At 41.8% G+C, this 19,312-nt stretch overlaps 1 protein-coding gene across 1 annotated transcript in view; it reads left to right on the top strand.

The window, feature by feature from the left end:
• CFI (complement factor I) overlaps positions 1-19,312 on the top strand; it is a 61,102-nt gene that overhangs the window by 20,697 nt on the left and 21,093 nt on the right. The window contains exons 4-9 of the mRNA XM_045284318.1: positions 6,851-7,020; positions 11,789-11,902; positions 12,042-12,152; positions 13,215-13,238; positions 13,403-13,423; positions 17,244-17,279. Of these exons, the coding sequence (XP_045140253.1) occupies positions 6,851-7,020; positions 11,789-11,902; positions 12,042-12,152; positions 13,215-13,238; positions 13,403-13,423; positions 17,244-17,279 (476 nt within the window). The remainder of the gene's footprint in view (positions 1-6,850; positions 7,021-11,788; positions 11,903-12,041; positions 12,153-13,214; positions 13,239-13,402; positions 13,424-17,243; positions 17,280-19,312) is intronic.

The following is a 19,312-nucleotide window of genomic DNA, read 5'->3' on the forward strand; positions in this document are numbered from 1 at the left end:
CTCACCGCTCCATTCTCTTGCTGTTCTGTTTCACCCCCTTAGTGTTTTGCCTCAGTGTGGCGGGATCAGATCGGGCGCAATTCCCACACTGTGTCTCCGGTGCTGTCCCCTGTAGGGCTATGGGTCAGTGAGGGGCGTCATGTCTCATAGTGGGGCTGGTCATGTGGCCCTTGCTGTGGACTGGCTGCTCTATTTGGGATCATCATCCTCAAGGCCTGGTGGGCCAAGTTGTGCTCCACTCTCTCCTCTTCCCCCTTCATCTGCTCCCGTGTGCTCTGGTCAGATATGTCTCTCTCCCGGAGCTGCAGATTCAGTGCCATCTTTTGAAATAAATTCTTCTGGGAGGAGGGAACAGTGAGCATTTCTATCGGTGGTTTTTCAGGGTTGATTTTCCTCAAGGCCTAACTACTTGCTTTCTGGTTACCTAATCCCCTTCTAAGCAGCCCTGATGGCTGCTAACCAAAAAGTCAGCAGGCATTCAAAGTCTGCTTCCATAAAGATACACAGCCTGGGAAATGCCACGGCACAGTTCTCTGTCAGGGTCAACTCCAAAGCAAGAGGCTTGGGCTTTTCCTTCTCTGAGGATGAATCCCTTTGAGCCTCTGCTTCCTCGCAGGTTACCCAAGAGCATGAGCTACCCACCTGTTGGCGTGTGTGGGTTTGTGCACCATTTAGGATCCTGTGCAGGCCAGCACATCCGTGAGCTTGTAAAAGAACAGTCCGGACTTACACCCTTTGCTGGTTCAGGGTGTTGCAAATGCATTCTTCACCATCAATCGCTCCTCGTGCCCTCTTTATCTACCCTGTATCCACTGTCACGCTGAACAGTGCTTCTTTATGCCATCTCTCGTTTTTACCCCTGATTCATAGAGGCTTGTCTACTTTGTTAGTCATGCTGGTTTTGTATTTGTTAAACTGTCTCTTTTTCTAATGATTACTCTTTGTCGTCATCTTTAACTCTCTTCTTCTATGGGTCATTGTAGTTTTGTGCCCTTAAGCCGTGGAGTTGAGTGTTCAGTTTATCCGTTTTCAGATGTCCTGATCTCTGATTAGAAGCATTCAAAGTATACGTTTCCCTCCAGGCCCCATTTGCATGCTACAGGTATCAGTGGGTTTTGTTGTTGTTGTTCAGTTCAAGACATTTTTAAATGACCCATATACGTTTGTCTTTGGCTAGTGAATAACTTACACATCTGTTTCACTTTGTGAATAAATGTATTATCCCTGTAGCTATCTCCCTGCTCCTTGGTTATCTTTTTATTAATGATATCTTATTTAATTGCGATGTGTCCATTTGGTGGTAGCTTGGCATGTGTATTTAGTGCTGAGATTTACTTTGTAGCTGTATATGTCTTATTTTTATTTTTCTCCTTTAATAATTACTTAACTCTAGAAAAGTTGTTGCTAGAAGTTTACAAATAATTATCACTCCACTATCATAGCTCACCCACCAGCACTCTTGACAAAATGAGCAACAATAAAAACATCAGCATCAGCCAAAACAACAGAATGTGATTGTAGCCGTGAAATTACGTGATTTGAAACGTCCTTGTAATTGAATAGTAATAAAAGTTCTGACGAGAGCACAGGTTCAAAAAGTCCATTAGCACAGTTTTAGCCCCATACATAAAATGATACATGTAAGGTGGGCTTACAAAAAATATTCTTTTTTTAATCTAAAAAAAATTCTTGTTGTAATAGCTAACTATATGGATCCTTTAATAGAAAACAATAAGTTTCTCCTGAAACACTCACCACACTAAAATTGTACAGGAAGTCCTTGTGGTGTGTGTCATCCCTGTGATGTGCTCCCCGGAGCAGTTCCAGCTCCCCCACAGTGAGGCACCTGGTGAAAATGCTTAACAATATGTGTGCCCATTTTCATACCTATTGCAATAGGCAGAATTTGAAAACTCTTATTTTGACTAGTTTCACAGAAATGTGTAACCCTTAAAAGTTGCAAAAACTAGGTCTTTTTGACCAAGAAAATTAGTTTTAAAACATCTTTCCAAATAACAATAAAGGGCCTGAAATACTAAGTACTTTAAATCAGAAAATTGTTTAGGAATTGAGAAATAAATATCTTTCTGTCCAGAGAAGAAGAGAAATTTAGTGTTTGGGTTTTTTTTCTAAACAATATGAAAAATTCATTCATAAATTATTGAATCCATTCAGAGAAAAATCTTAAAGCCAAGAAGCTTTCTGAAAAAAAATAAAATCACTGCCATTGAGTCAATTCTGACTCATAGCAACCCTACAGGACAGGGTAGAACTATGCCTGTGGGTTTCCAAGCCGAGTCTGTGACTCTTTGTAGGAGTAGACAGCTTCATCTTTCTCCTTCACGGTGGCTGGTGGTTTCAAACTGCTGACCTTGTGGTTAGCAGCCTACTCAAAGGGGGTTGGGGAGAGAAGAGTCTATTTCAGAGATAGAGTGAATGATTTAGGGACTTATTAATTAAATAAGATAGTTTAGACAATCAAACTTGACATCTTTAAGTTCATGTGCTAGCTTCCGAGTAGCTGACTTTGGTCCAAATTGGGAAACCAAATCTGTTACTGATGAGTCATTTGCATTGCATTGAGATGACCTCTTTTCTAGATAAGTTGAGAAGGCCAAAGCCAAAATATCCTCTTCTTACTTATTTGGAGAATGTTGTTGTTGCAGAGGGGACGGCCCGAGGTAGCTGAGTATATTTTAAATGCTTGTTTTAGTCTGGGTAGACTAAAGAAACAATTTCATAGACACTCATGTGTATAAGAGGGAGCTTTATGTACAAGAGGAATTAAGTATTGAGAAAACATCCCAGCTCAGCCCAGATCAAGTCCACAAATCCAATATTAGCCCACATGTCTGATACCAATCTACAAATTCCTCTTCAGACTTATGAAACATATGCAATGATGCTGAATGCAGGAAGATCACAGGTCAGTGGGTAGGAAGTCTTGTGGATCCAGTGGCAGTGTAAGCATCTCAGCGCTGGCAGTGGTCTCCATGTGTTTTCTCCAGCTGTGAGGCGCTGGCTGCCATCAGTCTGTCTCCATGTGGCTTGTCAACGGCAATGTATCCCAGGGAGTGAGTGTGTGTCCCACCTCAAAGGAGCTGTTTATCTCCCTTGCACCTCCAGATGAGGTCATCAAGCTGCCACTTGATTGACAGGCTAAGCCCCACCCCTTCACTCTTAATCCTCTCAAACTGACAACAGATTATGTGACTACCACAATGTTTCATGTGTGCTTGAAATAAAATTTTAAAATCTTCAATGTTAAATATACTCTATATAATCAGTGTTATTTATTAGTGTAATTTGTTAGCTTCTTTATTCAAATCTTTTTCCATTCGTTACTTTTACTACTTTTGTGTCTTTTATATTCTAGGCATGTCCCTTAAAAACAGCACATACCAATTTTGTTCTTTTTAATGTGACCATCACTATTAACTAAAAAGTTTATTTACCGTGGTCTACATTATGGTGGTTACTTGCATTTTTCCCATCTTATTTTGATTGAATTATTTATGCTGCTTTTCCTTTTTGCTTTTGTTTCTTCCTTTTCTAACTTCTATTATATTAATTTTTTCTTTTGAAATCCTCATTCTTTTCCTCCTCTACTAGGTTTAGTAATTATGCATTCCATATTGATTTCTTCAGTAGTCATCTTTCAGTGTGTACCATGAATACATGACTTTGGAAGTCCTCACCTTCTCATGAAACACTACAAGGAACATCATTACCCTATCTAATCTTAAATGTTTATTTCCAGTATTTGTTTCAACCTCATTTTTATATCCCCACAATTAATCACTATTATCTGATAAAGAGCAAAACCAAACTCGCTGCCGTCGAATTGATGCCTACTCATAGCGACCCTATAGGACAGGACAGAAATGCCCCTGTGGGTTTCCAAGACTGTAACTGTTGATCGAAGTAGAAAGTCTCATCTTTCTTCCTTGGAGCCACTGGTGATTTCAAACCGTGGGCCCTGAAGTTAGGAGATGAATGCATAACCACTATACCACCAGGGCTCTGTATACCAGGCCTCCTTATATTATTATAAGCATATATTATTACTGTTGATCAGTCAGTCTTACTCAGGTTTATCTTATGTTTACCATTTTCTTAGACTGACACTCTTTCTTGCATCTCATTCTGTTTTTTTTTTCTAAACACTTTTTTTTTAATTATTAAATACTTTTGGGGGACTCTTACAGCTCCCATCACAATCCATACATTCATCCATTGTGTCAAGCACATTTGTACATATGCTGCCATCATCATTTTCAAAGCATTTTCTTTCTACTTGAACCCTTGATATCAGCTCATTTTTTCCATCCCTCCCCCACCCTCTATCCCTCTTGAACCCTTGATAAATTATAGATTATTATTTTCTTTCTTTTTTTTATTATTATTATTTTTTTTTTAACATTTTATTAGGGGCTCATACAACTGTTATCCCAATCCATACACACATCAATTGTGTAAAGCGCATTTGTACATCGTTTCTCAAAACATTTTCTCTCCATTTAAACCCCCGACATTAGGTCCTCTAGATTATTATTTTCATATCTTAAATTGTCCTCTTTCTCTCTTCACCCACTTTTCTGTTGTTCGTCCCCCTGGGAGGGGGTCATATGTTGATCCTTGCGATCATTTCCCCCTTTCTCCCCACATCTTCCCCTTGTCTTCCTGGTATCTCAATTCTCATTGTTGGCCCTGAGAGGTTTATCTATCCTGGATAGCCTGTGTTGTGGGCTCTTATCTGTAGCAGTGTGCACGTTCTGGTCTAATCTGATTTGTAAGGTAGGACTGAGGTGATGATAGTGGGGGGAAGGAAGCATTAAAGAACTAGAGGAAAGCTGTGTGTTTCATTGGTGCTACTACACCCTGACTGGTTCATCTCTTCCTTGTGACCCTTCTGTGAGGGGATGTCCAATTGTCCACAGATGGGCTTTGGGTCTCCACTCTACGCCCCCCCCCCCATCCCCCATCCACATTTGGTATGATTTTGTTCTGGGTCTCAGCATCTCACTCTTTTAATCTGGATTTAATTTTCTTTTTCTTAAACTCTATTCACTAATAGTTCATTAACAAAAGTCTCTTATTATTAGACTGCACCATTGGACATTGATGATATCCAGTAGTTTTTACACTGCCACCTATGGTTCAACCTAATGGTAAAGTCTCTTAGTCTTTGCTCTCTCAATAGTTTGCTAATGTGTAACATACCTGAATGGACTGATTATTCTGGTTTTAGCCACTGGGGACCTTTCTTCCTTCCTTGAGACATCACTGGGAATGTTTATTCTATTTTAGGTAATATATTTTAGAAAATCTTTTTCCAAGGTTGAGAGGCTCTCACACTTGATGTTCTTGACAACCTCAAGTCTACTCTATCTTTGTTGTGGATTTAAATAATTTTAAAAGACCCTCTTTATTTTCTTCAGTGTTTCTTTTCAACTTTAATTGTAGTATATATATATAGTGCTACTGCTGTTTTAGTTTTGCCTACGTTCAATTGGCGCATCTTTGCCCAGTGCTTTATTTTCAGTCCATTTTCCCCACTTGTTCCTAAACGGAAGAAAGAGACAATTGAATTGGCTGTTTAGGAAGAATCTCTCTGCTATCAATCCAGTGCTGACTCCTATCAGCCCACTGTGGGTGTCCGAGATGGTCACTGTTTACAGGAGTAGAAAGCCCAGTCTGTCTCCCTCTGAGCTGCTGGCAGTTTCCAACTGCCAACCATGATGATCACAGCTCAATTCGTAACCACTACACCACCAGGGCTCCTGCTGGAAGAATAGTTCACAATAATGCATCTTCCTTAGGGTACTGGGACATTGAGATGGCCTCTTTTCTAGATAAATTGAGAAAGCCAAGGCCAAAATACCATCTTTTTACTTATTTGGAGAATGCTGTTGTTGTTGCTAGTTTGCCATTGAACTGGTGAACAACAGAACAGAACACTGTCTAGCCCTGCGCCTTCCTCATTATTCCTATTCTTGAGCCCATTGTTGCAACCACGGTGTCAGTTCATCTCCTTGAGGGACTTCCTTTTTTGTGCTCCACTTCACCAAACGTAATGTCCTTCTCCAGGGACTCGTCTCTCCTAACAACATGCCCAAAGTGTGTGAGATGAAGTTGTCATCCTTGCCTCTAAGGAGCACCCTGGCCATGCTTCTTCCAAGACACCTCTGTTTTCCTTTTAGCAGTCCATGGTACTTTCATCACTTCTCCAGCACCAGAATCCCATTGCACTTATTCATCCTTGGTCTTCCTTATGCCATGTCCAGTGTTCACATACATATGAGGCAATTGAAAATACCATGGCTTGGGTCAGGCTCACCCTGGTCCTCAAATTAACATCCTTGCTTTTCAATACTCTAGAGAGGTCTTGTGCAGCAAATTTACCTAATGCAATTTATCTTTTGATCTCTTGACCCCTGCTTCCATGAGCTTGGAGAATGTAGCTTTGTGTAAAAGCAAAATGATCTTGCTAACATTAAACCACTATAACCTTTCAGATCCCAGGAAGTTTCACAGCAAGGGTGAAGAGAGACGCTTCCAAAGGGGAGGGGCGGGAGGATGCAAGAGCTGAGCTAACACACAAGAATGAGGATGAAGCGATGCTCCCTGACAAAAGAAGGGCTGACCCCCTTGCACAAAGTCAATCCCAGGTCATCTCGTAAAAGCCAGTGAGGTGGCTAGATCCCTTTTGAAAAAAGATTGAGACTCAGAGAATATAAGTATCTTGAACAATTTGTAGCTTATATATAGAAAATGAGGGGCAATTACTCTCATCTAATGCAAAGTATTACGTATTCCAACCTCATATTTCATTTATTCTTTTTGCCAGTGGTGCTCTGGAGAGTCACAGAAGCTTCGGAGACATAAATGCCACTGACTGCCTGCAGGTGCATTGTCGAGGATTAGAGACCAGTTTGGCTGAATGCACTTTTACTAAGAGCAGAACTACCAAGGGCCAGAGTTTTGCTGGCATAGTGTGTTACACAGAGCGCGCCACAGGTGGGTGGAGTATTTGCCTGGTGTTTGCTTTTCCTTCAAAGTTGTTGATCTCACATCAAGCCAATAGTAAGCAAATGAATGATTGACCATTGCCAGTCACAGCAGCCATGCTAGGGCTTCTATCTATGTTAAGAGACTAAATTGGTGCTCTCTCTATATTTGTGCCTTTTTCCATCAAACATTACCTATTTCCAGATTTTTAAATGAGAAGCAGTGCTGCCTGACTCCCCTTGACTTCCTTGAACACCTGAATTGGTGTCAAGTCAATTGAGCATCAGAAGAAACCTCTGAATCTCCTCAGAGTGACCCAGATTAGACACATACCTTTAAAGTGCTTAAGTAACCATGTTAAGGCCTCACTTGTCTCTCCATTTGAGCCTTTGTGTTAGGCCAGGTTGTCCAGAGAAACACTCCATATGTATGCTCATATATCAGTGCTCATACTCTTATATGTATAAGAAAGAACTTTGCATTAAGAAGCAACTCTAGATCAACAAGGCATTCCATCCCAATCCAACTCAAGACAATAGATCCAATGCTAGCCGGGCCCTCTTCAGACTCTTGGAGTTACAGGCTGATGACCCAGAAAGGTGAAGCAGGAAGCAGGGAGATCACAGGCCAGTTGGTGTGGAGTCTCCTGGATCCAAGGTCAGTAGAAGCTTGGCAAGGCACTGACAGCTCTCAAGTTCTGGTGATCTACATGGGCCCATACCTGGAGGCAGACACAGAGTCCCAGGAAAGTCCCAATGAGGAGGAGCAGAGCGAGGCAGTTCCCAGAGTCCTCCATTCTTATACAATAAGCCACACCTCCAAAGAGGTGTCATCAAGATACTACATTTGATCGACAGGTTGGACTCCACCCACTAGCCATGCGTGCCCAGTTGACATAAAATCATCCAATTACCACAGCACTGGAATAATTTAGCTATGTATGTGATGACAAATGTTAAAGCCAATCATTCCTTTTTCAATGCTGAAAAACAGCATCATCAAGACATAAATAGCGAAGAGACAGCCCACTGAATGGTGTGTATATCCCCAAAGGGTTTAATAGTCATTATACATATATATGCATAGATGTGAATATGTAAAGAACTCTTGCAACTCAAAAATAAGAAAATAAACAATTTAAAAGTGAACACAGGGATTAAATCATACAAAAAAAGATGTTCAATGTAATTAAACATTATCAAAACTAAACTGACTGCCATAGAATTAATTTTGACTCATGGAGACCCATTACAACAGGGTAGAACTTCCCCTGTGAGTTTCTGGGACTGTAACTTTACAGGAGTAGAAAGCCTCCTCTTTCTCTTAATTAATCCTTAGGGAGATGCAAATTGAAACCACAATGACATACCACTTTATCTCCATTCAAAAACAACAACCCACTGCCCTTGAGTCCCTTCTGACTGGTATCAACCCTATAGTATACTATTATCAGTTGGGAAAGTAGAAAATAGCAAGTGTAGAGGAGGGTATAGAGAAATTGAGCCTTCATCCTTTGCTGGAAGGAGCATAAAAAGGTACAGCAACTGGGGGAAGCAATGTCAACTCATCAACAAGTTAAATGGAGAATGACCACATGACCAGCAATTCTACTTCTGGGTAGAGTACTCAAAAGAATTTAAAGCAGGAACTCAAACAGATATTTGTATACCAGTGTTCCTTGCAGCACTATTCCCAATAATCAAAAGGTAGACACAAGCATATGTCCATGAACTGCAGAATAGATAAACAAACGGCGATATATAGAGATATACATCTATGTTTGTGCCTATTCTTCAGAAAGGTGACACAACAGAATGTGGAATCATCAAGCAATATCTTTCATATCACATGCAAGTAAACTTTGCTGAAGATAATTTTAAATGGTTTCAAGTGGACCTGGAACAAGGAATATAATTGCTGATGTCAGATGGGAGCAAAGCAGAGAATTTTACCTGTGGGGTTTTTTTTGTTTTTGTTTTACTATACAAAGATATTCGACAGTGTGCATCCTAACAAGCAGTGGACAAAATTGCAAAGAATGAGATTACAGAACATTTCATTGTGCTCATCGAGACCAGTATGTAGACCAAGCGGTCATAGTTCAAACAGCCCAAGAGACAGCAGTTGGACTCGAACAAGGGGAATAGTGTGTGCCAGGGCTGCATCCTTTGAGGATCTTTATTCAGTCACTCTGAGCAAATGATCTGAGAAACGAGACTACATGAAGCATCAGGACTGGAGGAAGGCACCTGAGCAGCTTGCACTGTGTCGATGACGCAGTCTTGCTTGCTGAAATTGCAGGAACTTGAAGCACTTAGTGATGAAGATGAAAGACTGCAGCCTTGAGTATGGATAACATCGCAATATAAAAAATTAAAAAATAAAAATCCTAACAACTGGACCGATAAACAACAGCAAGCTAAATGGAGAAAATATTAAAGTAGTTAAAAGTTTCGTTTTATTGGATTGGATCCACAATATGGAGGCAGCAGTCAAAAATCATATAACATCATGGATTGGAAAAATCTGCTGCACAAGATTGATTTGAAGTGCTAAAGAGCAAAGAGGCCACTAAGAGGACTAAGGTATCCCTGGCTCCAGCTGTGGTATTTCCAATCACCTCATCGGCATGTGAAAGCTAGACAATAACTAAGGAAGACCATGTTGTGTTTGAATTATGGTGTTGGTGAACCATATTGAAAGTACCACGGACTGCCAGAAGAACAACCGAATCAGTCTTGGCGGCAGTACAGCCAGGATGCTCTTTATAAGCAAGGAAGGCGAGGCTTAGTCTCGCGTACTTGGACGTGGAATCAGGAAGGCACAGTCCCTGGAGAAGGATGTCATGGTTGGTAAAGTAGAGGTTCAGTGAAAAAGAGGAAGGCCCTCAATGAGAGGGCATGACACCGTGGCACAATGGCTGCAACAGTGGCCTTCAGCATAAGAACAATTAGGCTAGCACAGGGTCTGGCAGCCTTGACTTCTGACTGACATAGGGTTGCTATGAGTCGGAACGGACTCAATGGCACGTAACAACGACATTCAACCATAGTCTTAAGTTCTGATACATGTTTCAATATGGGTGAACATTATGCTGTGTGAAATAAGTCAGACACAAAAGGAGGAATACTGTAAGACCCCACTTACTATATGAAATGGAATAGCAAATGCAGAATGTATGGAGACAAAAGTTCATTTTGGTGACCAGGAAATGGGGAGTTATTACTTAGGGTCCTGAGTTTCTGTTTTGTTGATGTTAGTTGCCATCCTGTCCGTTCCAACTCACTTTGACCCTATGTACAACACAACGCAACAACGCCCAGTCCTTCACCGTCCGCACAATTGTTCTTATGTTTGAGCTCCATCCATCTCATGGAGTCTTCCTCTTTTTCACTGTCCTTCCAATTTACCGAGCATGATGTCCTTTTCCAGAGCCTGGTCGCTCCAGATACTGTGTCAAAAGGACTTTTGACACAGCCTTCCCATCCTCAGTTCTAAGGAGCACTCTGGCTATACTTCCTCCAAGACAGATTTGCTTATTCTTTTGGCAGTCCATGGTACTTTCAATATTCTTCCCCAGTACCGTAACTTTTAAAAAACTTTTATTGAGGGCTCTGACAGCTCTTGTAACGATCGATACATCAGTTGTATCAAACACATTTGTACATATGTTGCCATCATTATTTTCTAGACATTTATTTTCTTTCTCCAGCACCATAATTTAAACACACCCATTCTTTGTAGGTCTTCCTTTTTCGGTGTTCAACTTTCACATGCATAAGAAGGGACTGAAAATACCATGGCTTGGGTCAGGGGCACCTTAGTCTTCAAAGTGACATCCTTGCACTTCCATGCATTAAAGAGTTCTTGTGCAGCAAATTTACCCAATGCAATGTGTCATTTGATTTCTTGACATCAGCTTCTGTGAACATCGATAAACAATGTACCAAACAAGATAAAATGCTTGACAATGTCAGTCTTTTCTCCATTTATTATGTCTGATATTACCTATTGGTCCAGTTGTGAGGCTTTTGGTTTTCTGTATGCTGAGTGGTCCATACTGAAGGCTGCAATCCCTGACCTTCAACCACAAGTGTCCAAGTGCATTAGGGCTCTCTCTTCTGTTTAGGGGAATGAGAAACCTTTGAAAATGGATAGTTGTGATGGTTGCACACATGATGAATGTCACTGAATTCTACATTTCAAAGTAGTAAAAAGTATGACTGTTTCTTTACACGTGTTTTCCACAATGGGGTACTGGTGTAGTAACATGGAAGAAGAGGTGCTCCCGATTCAGGAACCCACTGTCTCCTCAAGTTCAGAGTTCCACAATAAATTCTGACTTTGAGGCACAACACAAAGGCCTCCATCTGCCAGCTTTGCCTTTTAGTTTGCTTGTTAGCCAGACACACTGCGCGGACAAACCAAAGTAGCCACGTTGCAGTCGAGTCGGTTCTGGCTCAGAACGACCCTGCAGGATAAAGTAGAGCTACCCCACTGGGTTTTATGAGGTTTTCATCTTGACAGAAGCAAACCAACATCTTTCTCCTGGTAAGTGACTGGTGGGTTCAAACGACCATCCTTTCAGGTAGGAGCCCAGGGCTTTAACTGCTAGGCCACCAGGGCTCTTTACCATGTTGAGACCACCAACACATTTACATCATTTTTGTTTGAGGCCTGACTTTATCTTAATGACCCCGTTATTCCAAAAATGTGTCATGGGCATCATGCTACAACTTTGTAAATAAGTTTTGCAAAGATCGCTTCTGCCTTACAGATTCTCCCCCAGAAGACTCCTTTCCCTGTGTGAACGGGAAACACATTGCTCAGAGGAAGGCCTGCGACGGCCTCAACGACTGTGGGGACCAGAGCGACGAGCTGTGCTGTAAAGGTAGACTCCAGTGCAGCTCTTAGCCCCCACGTGCATTCTGTTTCCCCGATGGACAATATAAACCAGTGCCACGTGTTGTAAGATTCCATCTCAGTGCGTTAGAAGGAAAGACAACAACCGCTATTTTCTGTTTTCACAGCATGCCAAGGGGAAAGTTTCTTTTGTAAGTCAGGTGTTTGTATTCCAAAAGAGTATAGATGCAATGGGGAGGTGGACTGCATCACAGGAGAAGACGAAATTGGCTGCGAAGGTAACTCCAAGTGTTTTGGTTGCTTTTTTCCATTATTCGATCCAAGAACTCTGAGCATCGTAGGTGAAGGGTAATTCTGCGTGACCGTAGGAGGGCGTGGGGCAGTACTGCTGGATGGAAGTTGGAGGGAATCTGGAAGGTGCATCTCCTCATATTCAGTAAACATTTATTAATTTTGGAGCTAACTTTTAAAATGTTCCCAGAGCCATAGAAATAGATTTGTATTTTCATCTTAAAGTTTAAACCATGGTCCACACGTTTGACACTCTTCGTTAGCTCTCTTCCAGCTTGCTTGCTTTTTAAATTTGCTTTTTGGAACAATTGAAAGCAAATTTCAGACATCATGTCACTACACCTAGAGGTGTATACATCCCTAATGATAAAAACATCATTGTATAAAAAAAACCCTCATTGAGTTGATGCCGATTCATAGTGACCCTCTAGGACAGAGTAGAAATGTCCCTGTGAGTTGCCGAGACTGTAAGTCTAGTCTTTCTCAGAGTGGCTGGTGGTTTCAAACTGCTGACCTTGAAGTTGGTAGCCCAATATATACCCACTACACCATCAGGGCTCCTAAAAATCATCCTGTCATTTAACCCAAAACCTCACTGCCATCAAGCTGATTTTGACTCCTAGTGACCCAATAAAACAGAGCAGAAGTCCCAAGGCTGTAAATCTGTAGAGAACCAAACTGCCACATCCTTCTCTGGAGTGGACAGTATTTGAACACCAGTCTTTCGGTCAGCTGCAGAGCACTTGCCACCAGGGTCCTGTCCAGTCACCAGTATCCTCACTCAGGCACCTGAAATATCTAATCTTGCATCCAATTAAGTCTCTAGGGTCTAGAAGAGTTTGGTTAGCTTACAGAAAATTTGTGGGACAGAGGAATGTATTAACATTTCAAAGAACAAATTAATTAAACCCAGAATAAGGAATATCCTATAGGCAAGTTACTCAGTTTCCTTCATAAAATAAAAGACAGGAAAAAATGATTTGTGTAAATTTTATTCAAGTGAAAATTCTTTGCTATAGTGAACTTTTTCCCCCCTGCTTTGTTTTTAGGGACTGGACATTTTGAAACTCGAGGTAAATCTATTTTTATAATAAAAATTTCATATCTCAGTATTGAAAGCAAGACTGAAGCTCCTTAGCTGCTTTTGTAATATATGTATAGAACTGTGCACCTTTTCTTGCTGCTCAAATAAAACTAAAAGACTTGCTTAAGTAAATTTTTGTTTGTTTTTCTTTAGGCCTTCTCCCTGAGGCACAAGGTAAAACTTTTATTAAATTCTGTGGATATTACAGAACTGAAACAAGACTAAGGTACTACTGTCCTCTTAAAAGTTACTGGAAATATGAACCTCAGGCCATGTGACTGTGTACTATGAGTAGCTTGCCTTTAACCTGCTTTTAGACACAGGATATTTTTTCCCCACAATGTGACAAACTCCCATTCTCACACTCCCCACCTACCCCACCCCACCCCACCCCACCCCACTGCCCACTGTCTGCAGACCAAATACTCTCCTCTGAATGACGCACCTTTACCCAGTGCTCCTCTCCTCTCCTCTTTATTTTATCCTCCACGGCAGCTCCCGAAGAAATTACCACCAGAGGAAAGAACCTTCTTTTCAGAGAGCTATTTTTCGATTTGCCTATGTCAGCAACATGTATCCAAATCCTCTAGCCCTTTGGGGTTACCTTTTGAATATGCATATAAAACGACTCAAGCCCTCCATCCACAAGTTCATGGCCCTCCCCAGGGTTTCTGAGGGTTTCTTGGGGCTTTCAGGTTGAGGACACTCCTTGCTCTCAATACCCATGGTTACCAGCTTCTCCGTGTCCCTCCTTCTTCTCATCATTGTGCCCACCAAAGTTGCTGGGCACCCCCTCCTCCGCACCCCCCCACCTCCGCCGCCCGCCCCATGCCACCACTTTTGTGGTTCCTCTCCCCCTCCATTTGTCCTTCCTTTCTTCCAGCCACCGGCCTTTTCTGCCTTCCGTGCCTCTTTTCATTTATTCCTTCCTTCCCTCTTTCCCTCTTTCCTTTCCTTCCGCCCTAGCTTTGGACCTCAGATGCAGGGGGATGTGTCAACCACGGTCCCCATTTCACTGAACATGATCGCCATGGGTCCAGACCAGGCCCCTCTCTTGTTTCACTCTTCAACCTCCCTTTCCCCCTTGTTCCTAGACCCGTCTCCCCACAGGCAAACGTTTTCGTAGATTTTCATGTTAATGCTTACATCTTTTTATTTACATGCACTCTTATCCAGTGGGTTTGGTTTTCTTGGTGCATATATGTTTCATCCACATTGTATAGTGTTCTAGGTATGAGGGTGCCTCAAAAAATGCGTGGAACAAAAGGAATGAAAAGCCAAGGATGTGTTTTCAAACATTCGGCTGTTTTCTGTTCTTTTCGCACAGCATTAAGTTGTTCAGATCTGTGTAAAAAGACCCCACGGTGTTCGCTTTTCACCATTTATCCTCTGCCTTTCCAGAATGACTGCAGCCCCACAGTCACACTGCAGGGTTGTGTGGAAGAACTGGGGGGTGGAATTGCAACTTAGAGTTTGCTCGTGCTTAATTTGTCCAGGGAGTGCCTGAATGTTTCGGCACCAATTCCTGCGGGCTCCCTATCAGCAATTGCCATTATCCTGCTGCCCAGTTTTGCTAGTCTCTGAGTGAAACGTAACAAACATGCATTGCTTCTTCAGTCATATTTCCCTATGAATCAGTGATTTCGATGTTGTTGTTTTTTTCACGTGCATGCCAGTTTTTGATTCCCAGTTTCCACTTTCTTTTTCGCCTCTACCCCTTTGCCACTTCACACCCTTGACCCAGCTTCGTAGTGGAGTGGCAGTCTCCTTTCTTGGTGATTTATAAGAGTTCCTCTTACAGTTTTAGGTATTGTGGTTTGAGGTACTGCAAACCCACTTTTCTATTCTGTCACATAGTTAGTCACTTCACCCATGTTAAGCTTTCTTGAATAGAAAACCTTGACCTGATTGTCCCCAAAGTCTTGCTTTTCTTAGGGTTTGTCTCTTTGACTCTTTGTTCAGCTCTTCTGACATGCACTCCACCCTGGCTCTACTAGACTTGCTCCATCCTCCTTGCTGGGCATTTAATGAAAATGCTTAAGTCTTCTCCTTGATTCTTGAAGGGGCTTTTCTGACTGCTTCTGAACAGAATCTCTTGGCCCCCGGAAAACAAACTAGGTATATGGCATACCAAGTGCACGATGCCTCTCTCCAAGGGCACATGGGAAATTCATGGACAAAACACAGGATTGCTGCAGCAGCAAATGGCATTACCCTTTCACAACCACATCTTCATCCAAGGTAGAACAGCATGTGGGTGGGCATCAGCCTTCTGATTCCCCAAACAAAGAAAAGCAAAAGCCCGCTGCCATCAAATCTATTGGGACTCACAGGACTCCATAGAATAGAGTAGAATGGCTCTGTAGGGTTTCTGAGACTATAAATCTTTACGGAAGCAGGCGGCCTCATCTTTCTTCCACATAGTGGCTGATGGGCTCTAACCACTGACCTTTCAGTGCACAGCTGAAGGCTTATGGAATTATGATTCTGCCCACTGAAATGTTAGAAGGCAACACAGTGAAGATGGAACTGTCCTGTAAAATAACTTCAAGGAGAAGTTTAGGGTAGCAAAGAGAATCTCCCCTACTCCCCTTTGACTTCTGTATCACAGATGCATATTTCTGACCATACCTAATACTGAAACAAATGAAATACCCTTTTTCTGTATTGGGCCTTATTATGTTTGAAGGAGAAGAGACTTTTTAATGTCAGTTCAAAATTCACTTGGTCAGGGTTGGTGACTGCTCCTTATCTTATGTAAAAACAAAACCAAAAACCCAACATAGTTTCTGTAGTGTCAGTTTGAACTCACGAATATCCCATGTGTTGAAGATGGGCTTCGAACTGGTTGAAAGCATTTCAGTCACAGCTGATGGAAGCAAAGGACAGCATAGGTGTTGCATAGCATCCAAATCTCTTGTGCAGTGGATTCTGCCTGGAACAGGAAGCAGGCAGCAAGGCCACACTCAAAGCTGGTGGCTGATACCGCTCATTTGAATGTGGTTGGCAGCCATGTCTCAGTGGGCCACTTCCACCCATTTCTACCCATACCCATGGCTGTCAAGTGGATTCTGGTGCATTGTGTCCCTATGGGGCAGAGTAGAACTGCCTATTAACATGCCCAAGGCTGTAACATTTAAGGAAGCAGATTTCCATATCTCTCTCTCTCTCTCTCTCTCTCTCTCTCTCTCTCTCTCTCTCTCGCATGGAGTGGCTGGTGGGTTCAAACTATCAATCTGCAGTTGGCAGCCCAGCCCGTAAGCAGCCCAGTACTCCCAGAACTCGGGTCAAAATCCAACTCACAGGAGATGGGCCCACCCTGCCAAGCTCCTCGGCCTTTGTTCCCACCCAACAGGACAGATCCCTTTCAACCGAGTATGACGCCCCACTCTGGCGGCAGAATAGAACTGAGCTCTTTCAAGTTTTAAAGGCTGTGATCTGTTAGAAGGACATCTTTCTTCCAGGGATCCTTTGGGTAGGCACAAACTGCCAGCATTTAGTAGTGAAATGCTTAGTGGTGTAACACCAAGGGATGCCAAGACCTTGTGGATGCAGACTCCCCTTCTCTGGACCTGTACATTTTGCTGTAGTGGTTATGCATTGGGTTGCAAACTACATGGTCAGCCTTTTGAAACCATAGTGATTTAATCTCAGAAACATACTGTGGAAGTTCTATTCTGTTGTATAGAGTTGTGATGAGTCACAATCAACTCAATGGCAGTGAGTTTGGTTTTTGGTTTAATTGCAGAAAACTGAAGCACTGTAACCATCTCCACTCCCTTATACCAGCACTCTTCCAGGTTGTGCGAGCACTCGTTTCCAAATGTTCCATCGTCTTGAGTCTTCTCACTAGCTTACTAGGAGAAAGAAAACGAAAGACATTCTTTGGCATCTTATACACTCTTTTTCAAAGAAAGAACAAAGTTATCAAAGTTTAAATTATTTTAATGGTTTAATTCTCCTTTGAACATTGGAAGTTTTTGCTTTATTACAGAAGAAACAGAAATCTTGGCAGCTGATATGGATGCAGGTAAGTTAAATTAGACGGCTTTACTATTAGTGGTTTACTGGGTTTAAGTTTGCTGTCTGAGCATTTTGTGTGTATTTGCATACATCTATATATTTGATTCAGGCAATAATTTACTTCTCTATCAATTATATTGAAAAAGGTAATATTCTTCTTCTTTGCCTATCACTTTTAAGAAAAAGAAGCGTAAATGCTTCTTGAAAATGGTCTTTGAGAAAAACGAGTTATTTCATATGGGTGGTTTTGAAGTGAGAGCAGCAACACTCTGTCGACAACTACATAAAGGTCTTCTATTTGTTATGGGCTTGGCCAAGTCAGGCTTGTCAGAAACAACCAGATTTCAAACATGACCTGTGGTAGAGATTTTGAGACAGAGAAATAACACTGGCCAGCATACATTTGCTTGTGTGGATCATACCAAATGATGGATAACCTTGAGAAGAATAGGAATTCAGAACACGTCACTGTGCTCGTGTGGAGCCTGTGCAGGGGCCAAGAGGCAGTTGTGTACACAGGACAAGGACGACTGTATGGTTTAAAAGAAGGAAAGGTGAGCATCAAGATTGCATCCTCTCACCATACTTCCTCAGTCTGTATGCTGAGCTAATCATCGTAGAAGCTGGCTAATATGAAAAAAAAGAATGCAGCAGCAGGGTTGACACAACTTTGCTTGCTGAAAGTGAAAAGAATTTTTGGTATCTGCTGATGAAGATCAAGAATTGTAGCCTTCGGTGTGGAATACATCTCAATGTAAAAATGACCAAAGACCTCACAACTGGACCAATATCATCATGAAAGATGTAGAAAAGATAGAAGTTGTCAAGCATTTTGTCTTGCTTGGATTCACAATCAATGCCCATGTAAGCAGCACTTAAGAGACCAAAAGACAAATTGCATTAGGCAAATCTCCTGAAAAGGCCTCTTTGGAATGTTGAAGAGCAAGGATATTACTTTGAAGACTGAGGTGCACCTGACCCAAGCCATGGTATGCCTCGTATGTATAAGAAACCCACGATTGATGAACCTACAGAGACAACAAGTAGAATAAGGGTTTGGGGGGAGGCATTACCGTGGGAATGGGTGATAAAGGGGAGCTTATCTCAAGGAGTCCAAGAAGGAAGAAAATATTTAAAAACTGATTGTAGTAGCAATTTTATAATACTGCTTAATATGATTGAACTATGGAAAGGTATGAAATCATTAAGAGCTCCCAATAAAATGGTTTGGGAGAAGAATTTAAAAAAAAAGAAGAAAATTGTATATTGAATAAAGAAGACTGAAGAAAAATGGATGCATCTGAATTATGAAGAAAAATATTGAAAGTACCATGGACTGCTAAAAGGACAGTGTTGGAAGAAGTAAGACCAGAGTGCTCCTGAGAGGCAAGGATGGCAAGACTTCTTGTTACATACTTTGGACATGTTGCTAGGAGAGACCAGCCCCTGGAGAAAGACATCATGTTTGGTAAAGTAGAGGGGCACCTAAGGAGGGGAAGGCCCTAAACGAGATGGATGGACACAATGGCTGCAACAGTGGGCCCAAGCATATGAGCAATTGTGAAGACGGCACTGGATCGGGCAGTGTTTTGTTCTGTAGTGCATAGAGCCACCATGTATCAGAACCAACTTGATGGCCCCTAACAACAACACACACTTTTGTGACTCAAATGTTAGACTGTTTTTTAAATCATTTTACTGGGGGGCTCTTAACAGCTCTTATCACAAGCCATACATATATCCATGTGTCAAGCACATTTGTACATTTATTGCCATCATAATTTTTTAAACATTTTCTTTCTACTTGAGCCCTTGGTATTAACTCATTTATTTTTACCTCCCTACCTCTTGAACCCTTAATAATTTATAAATTATTATTTTTTCATGACTTACACTGACTGTTGTCTCCCTTCACCCACTTTTCTGTTGTCCATCCCCCTGGGACGGGGTTATATGTAGATCATTGTGATCAGTTTTCCCTATCTCCCCCCACTTTCCCCCACCCTCCTGGTATTGCTGCTCTCATTATTGGTCCTGAGG

Source organism: Echinops telfairi, unplaced genomic scaffold (genome assembly GCF_000313985.2).
Source record: "Echinops telfairi isolate 266 unplaced genomic scaffold, ASM31398v2 ScPeMD7_7468;HRSCAF=8506_0, whole genome shotgun sequence".
Classification (NCBI taxonomy): Eukaryota; Metazoa; Chordata; class Mammalia; order Afrosoricida; family Tenrecidae; genus Echinops; species Echinops telfairi.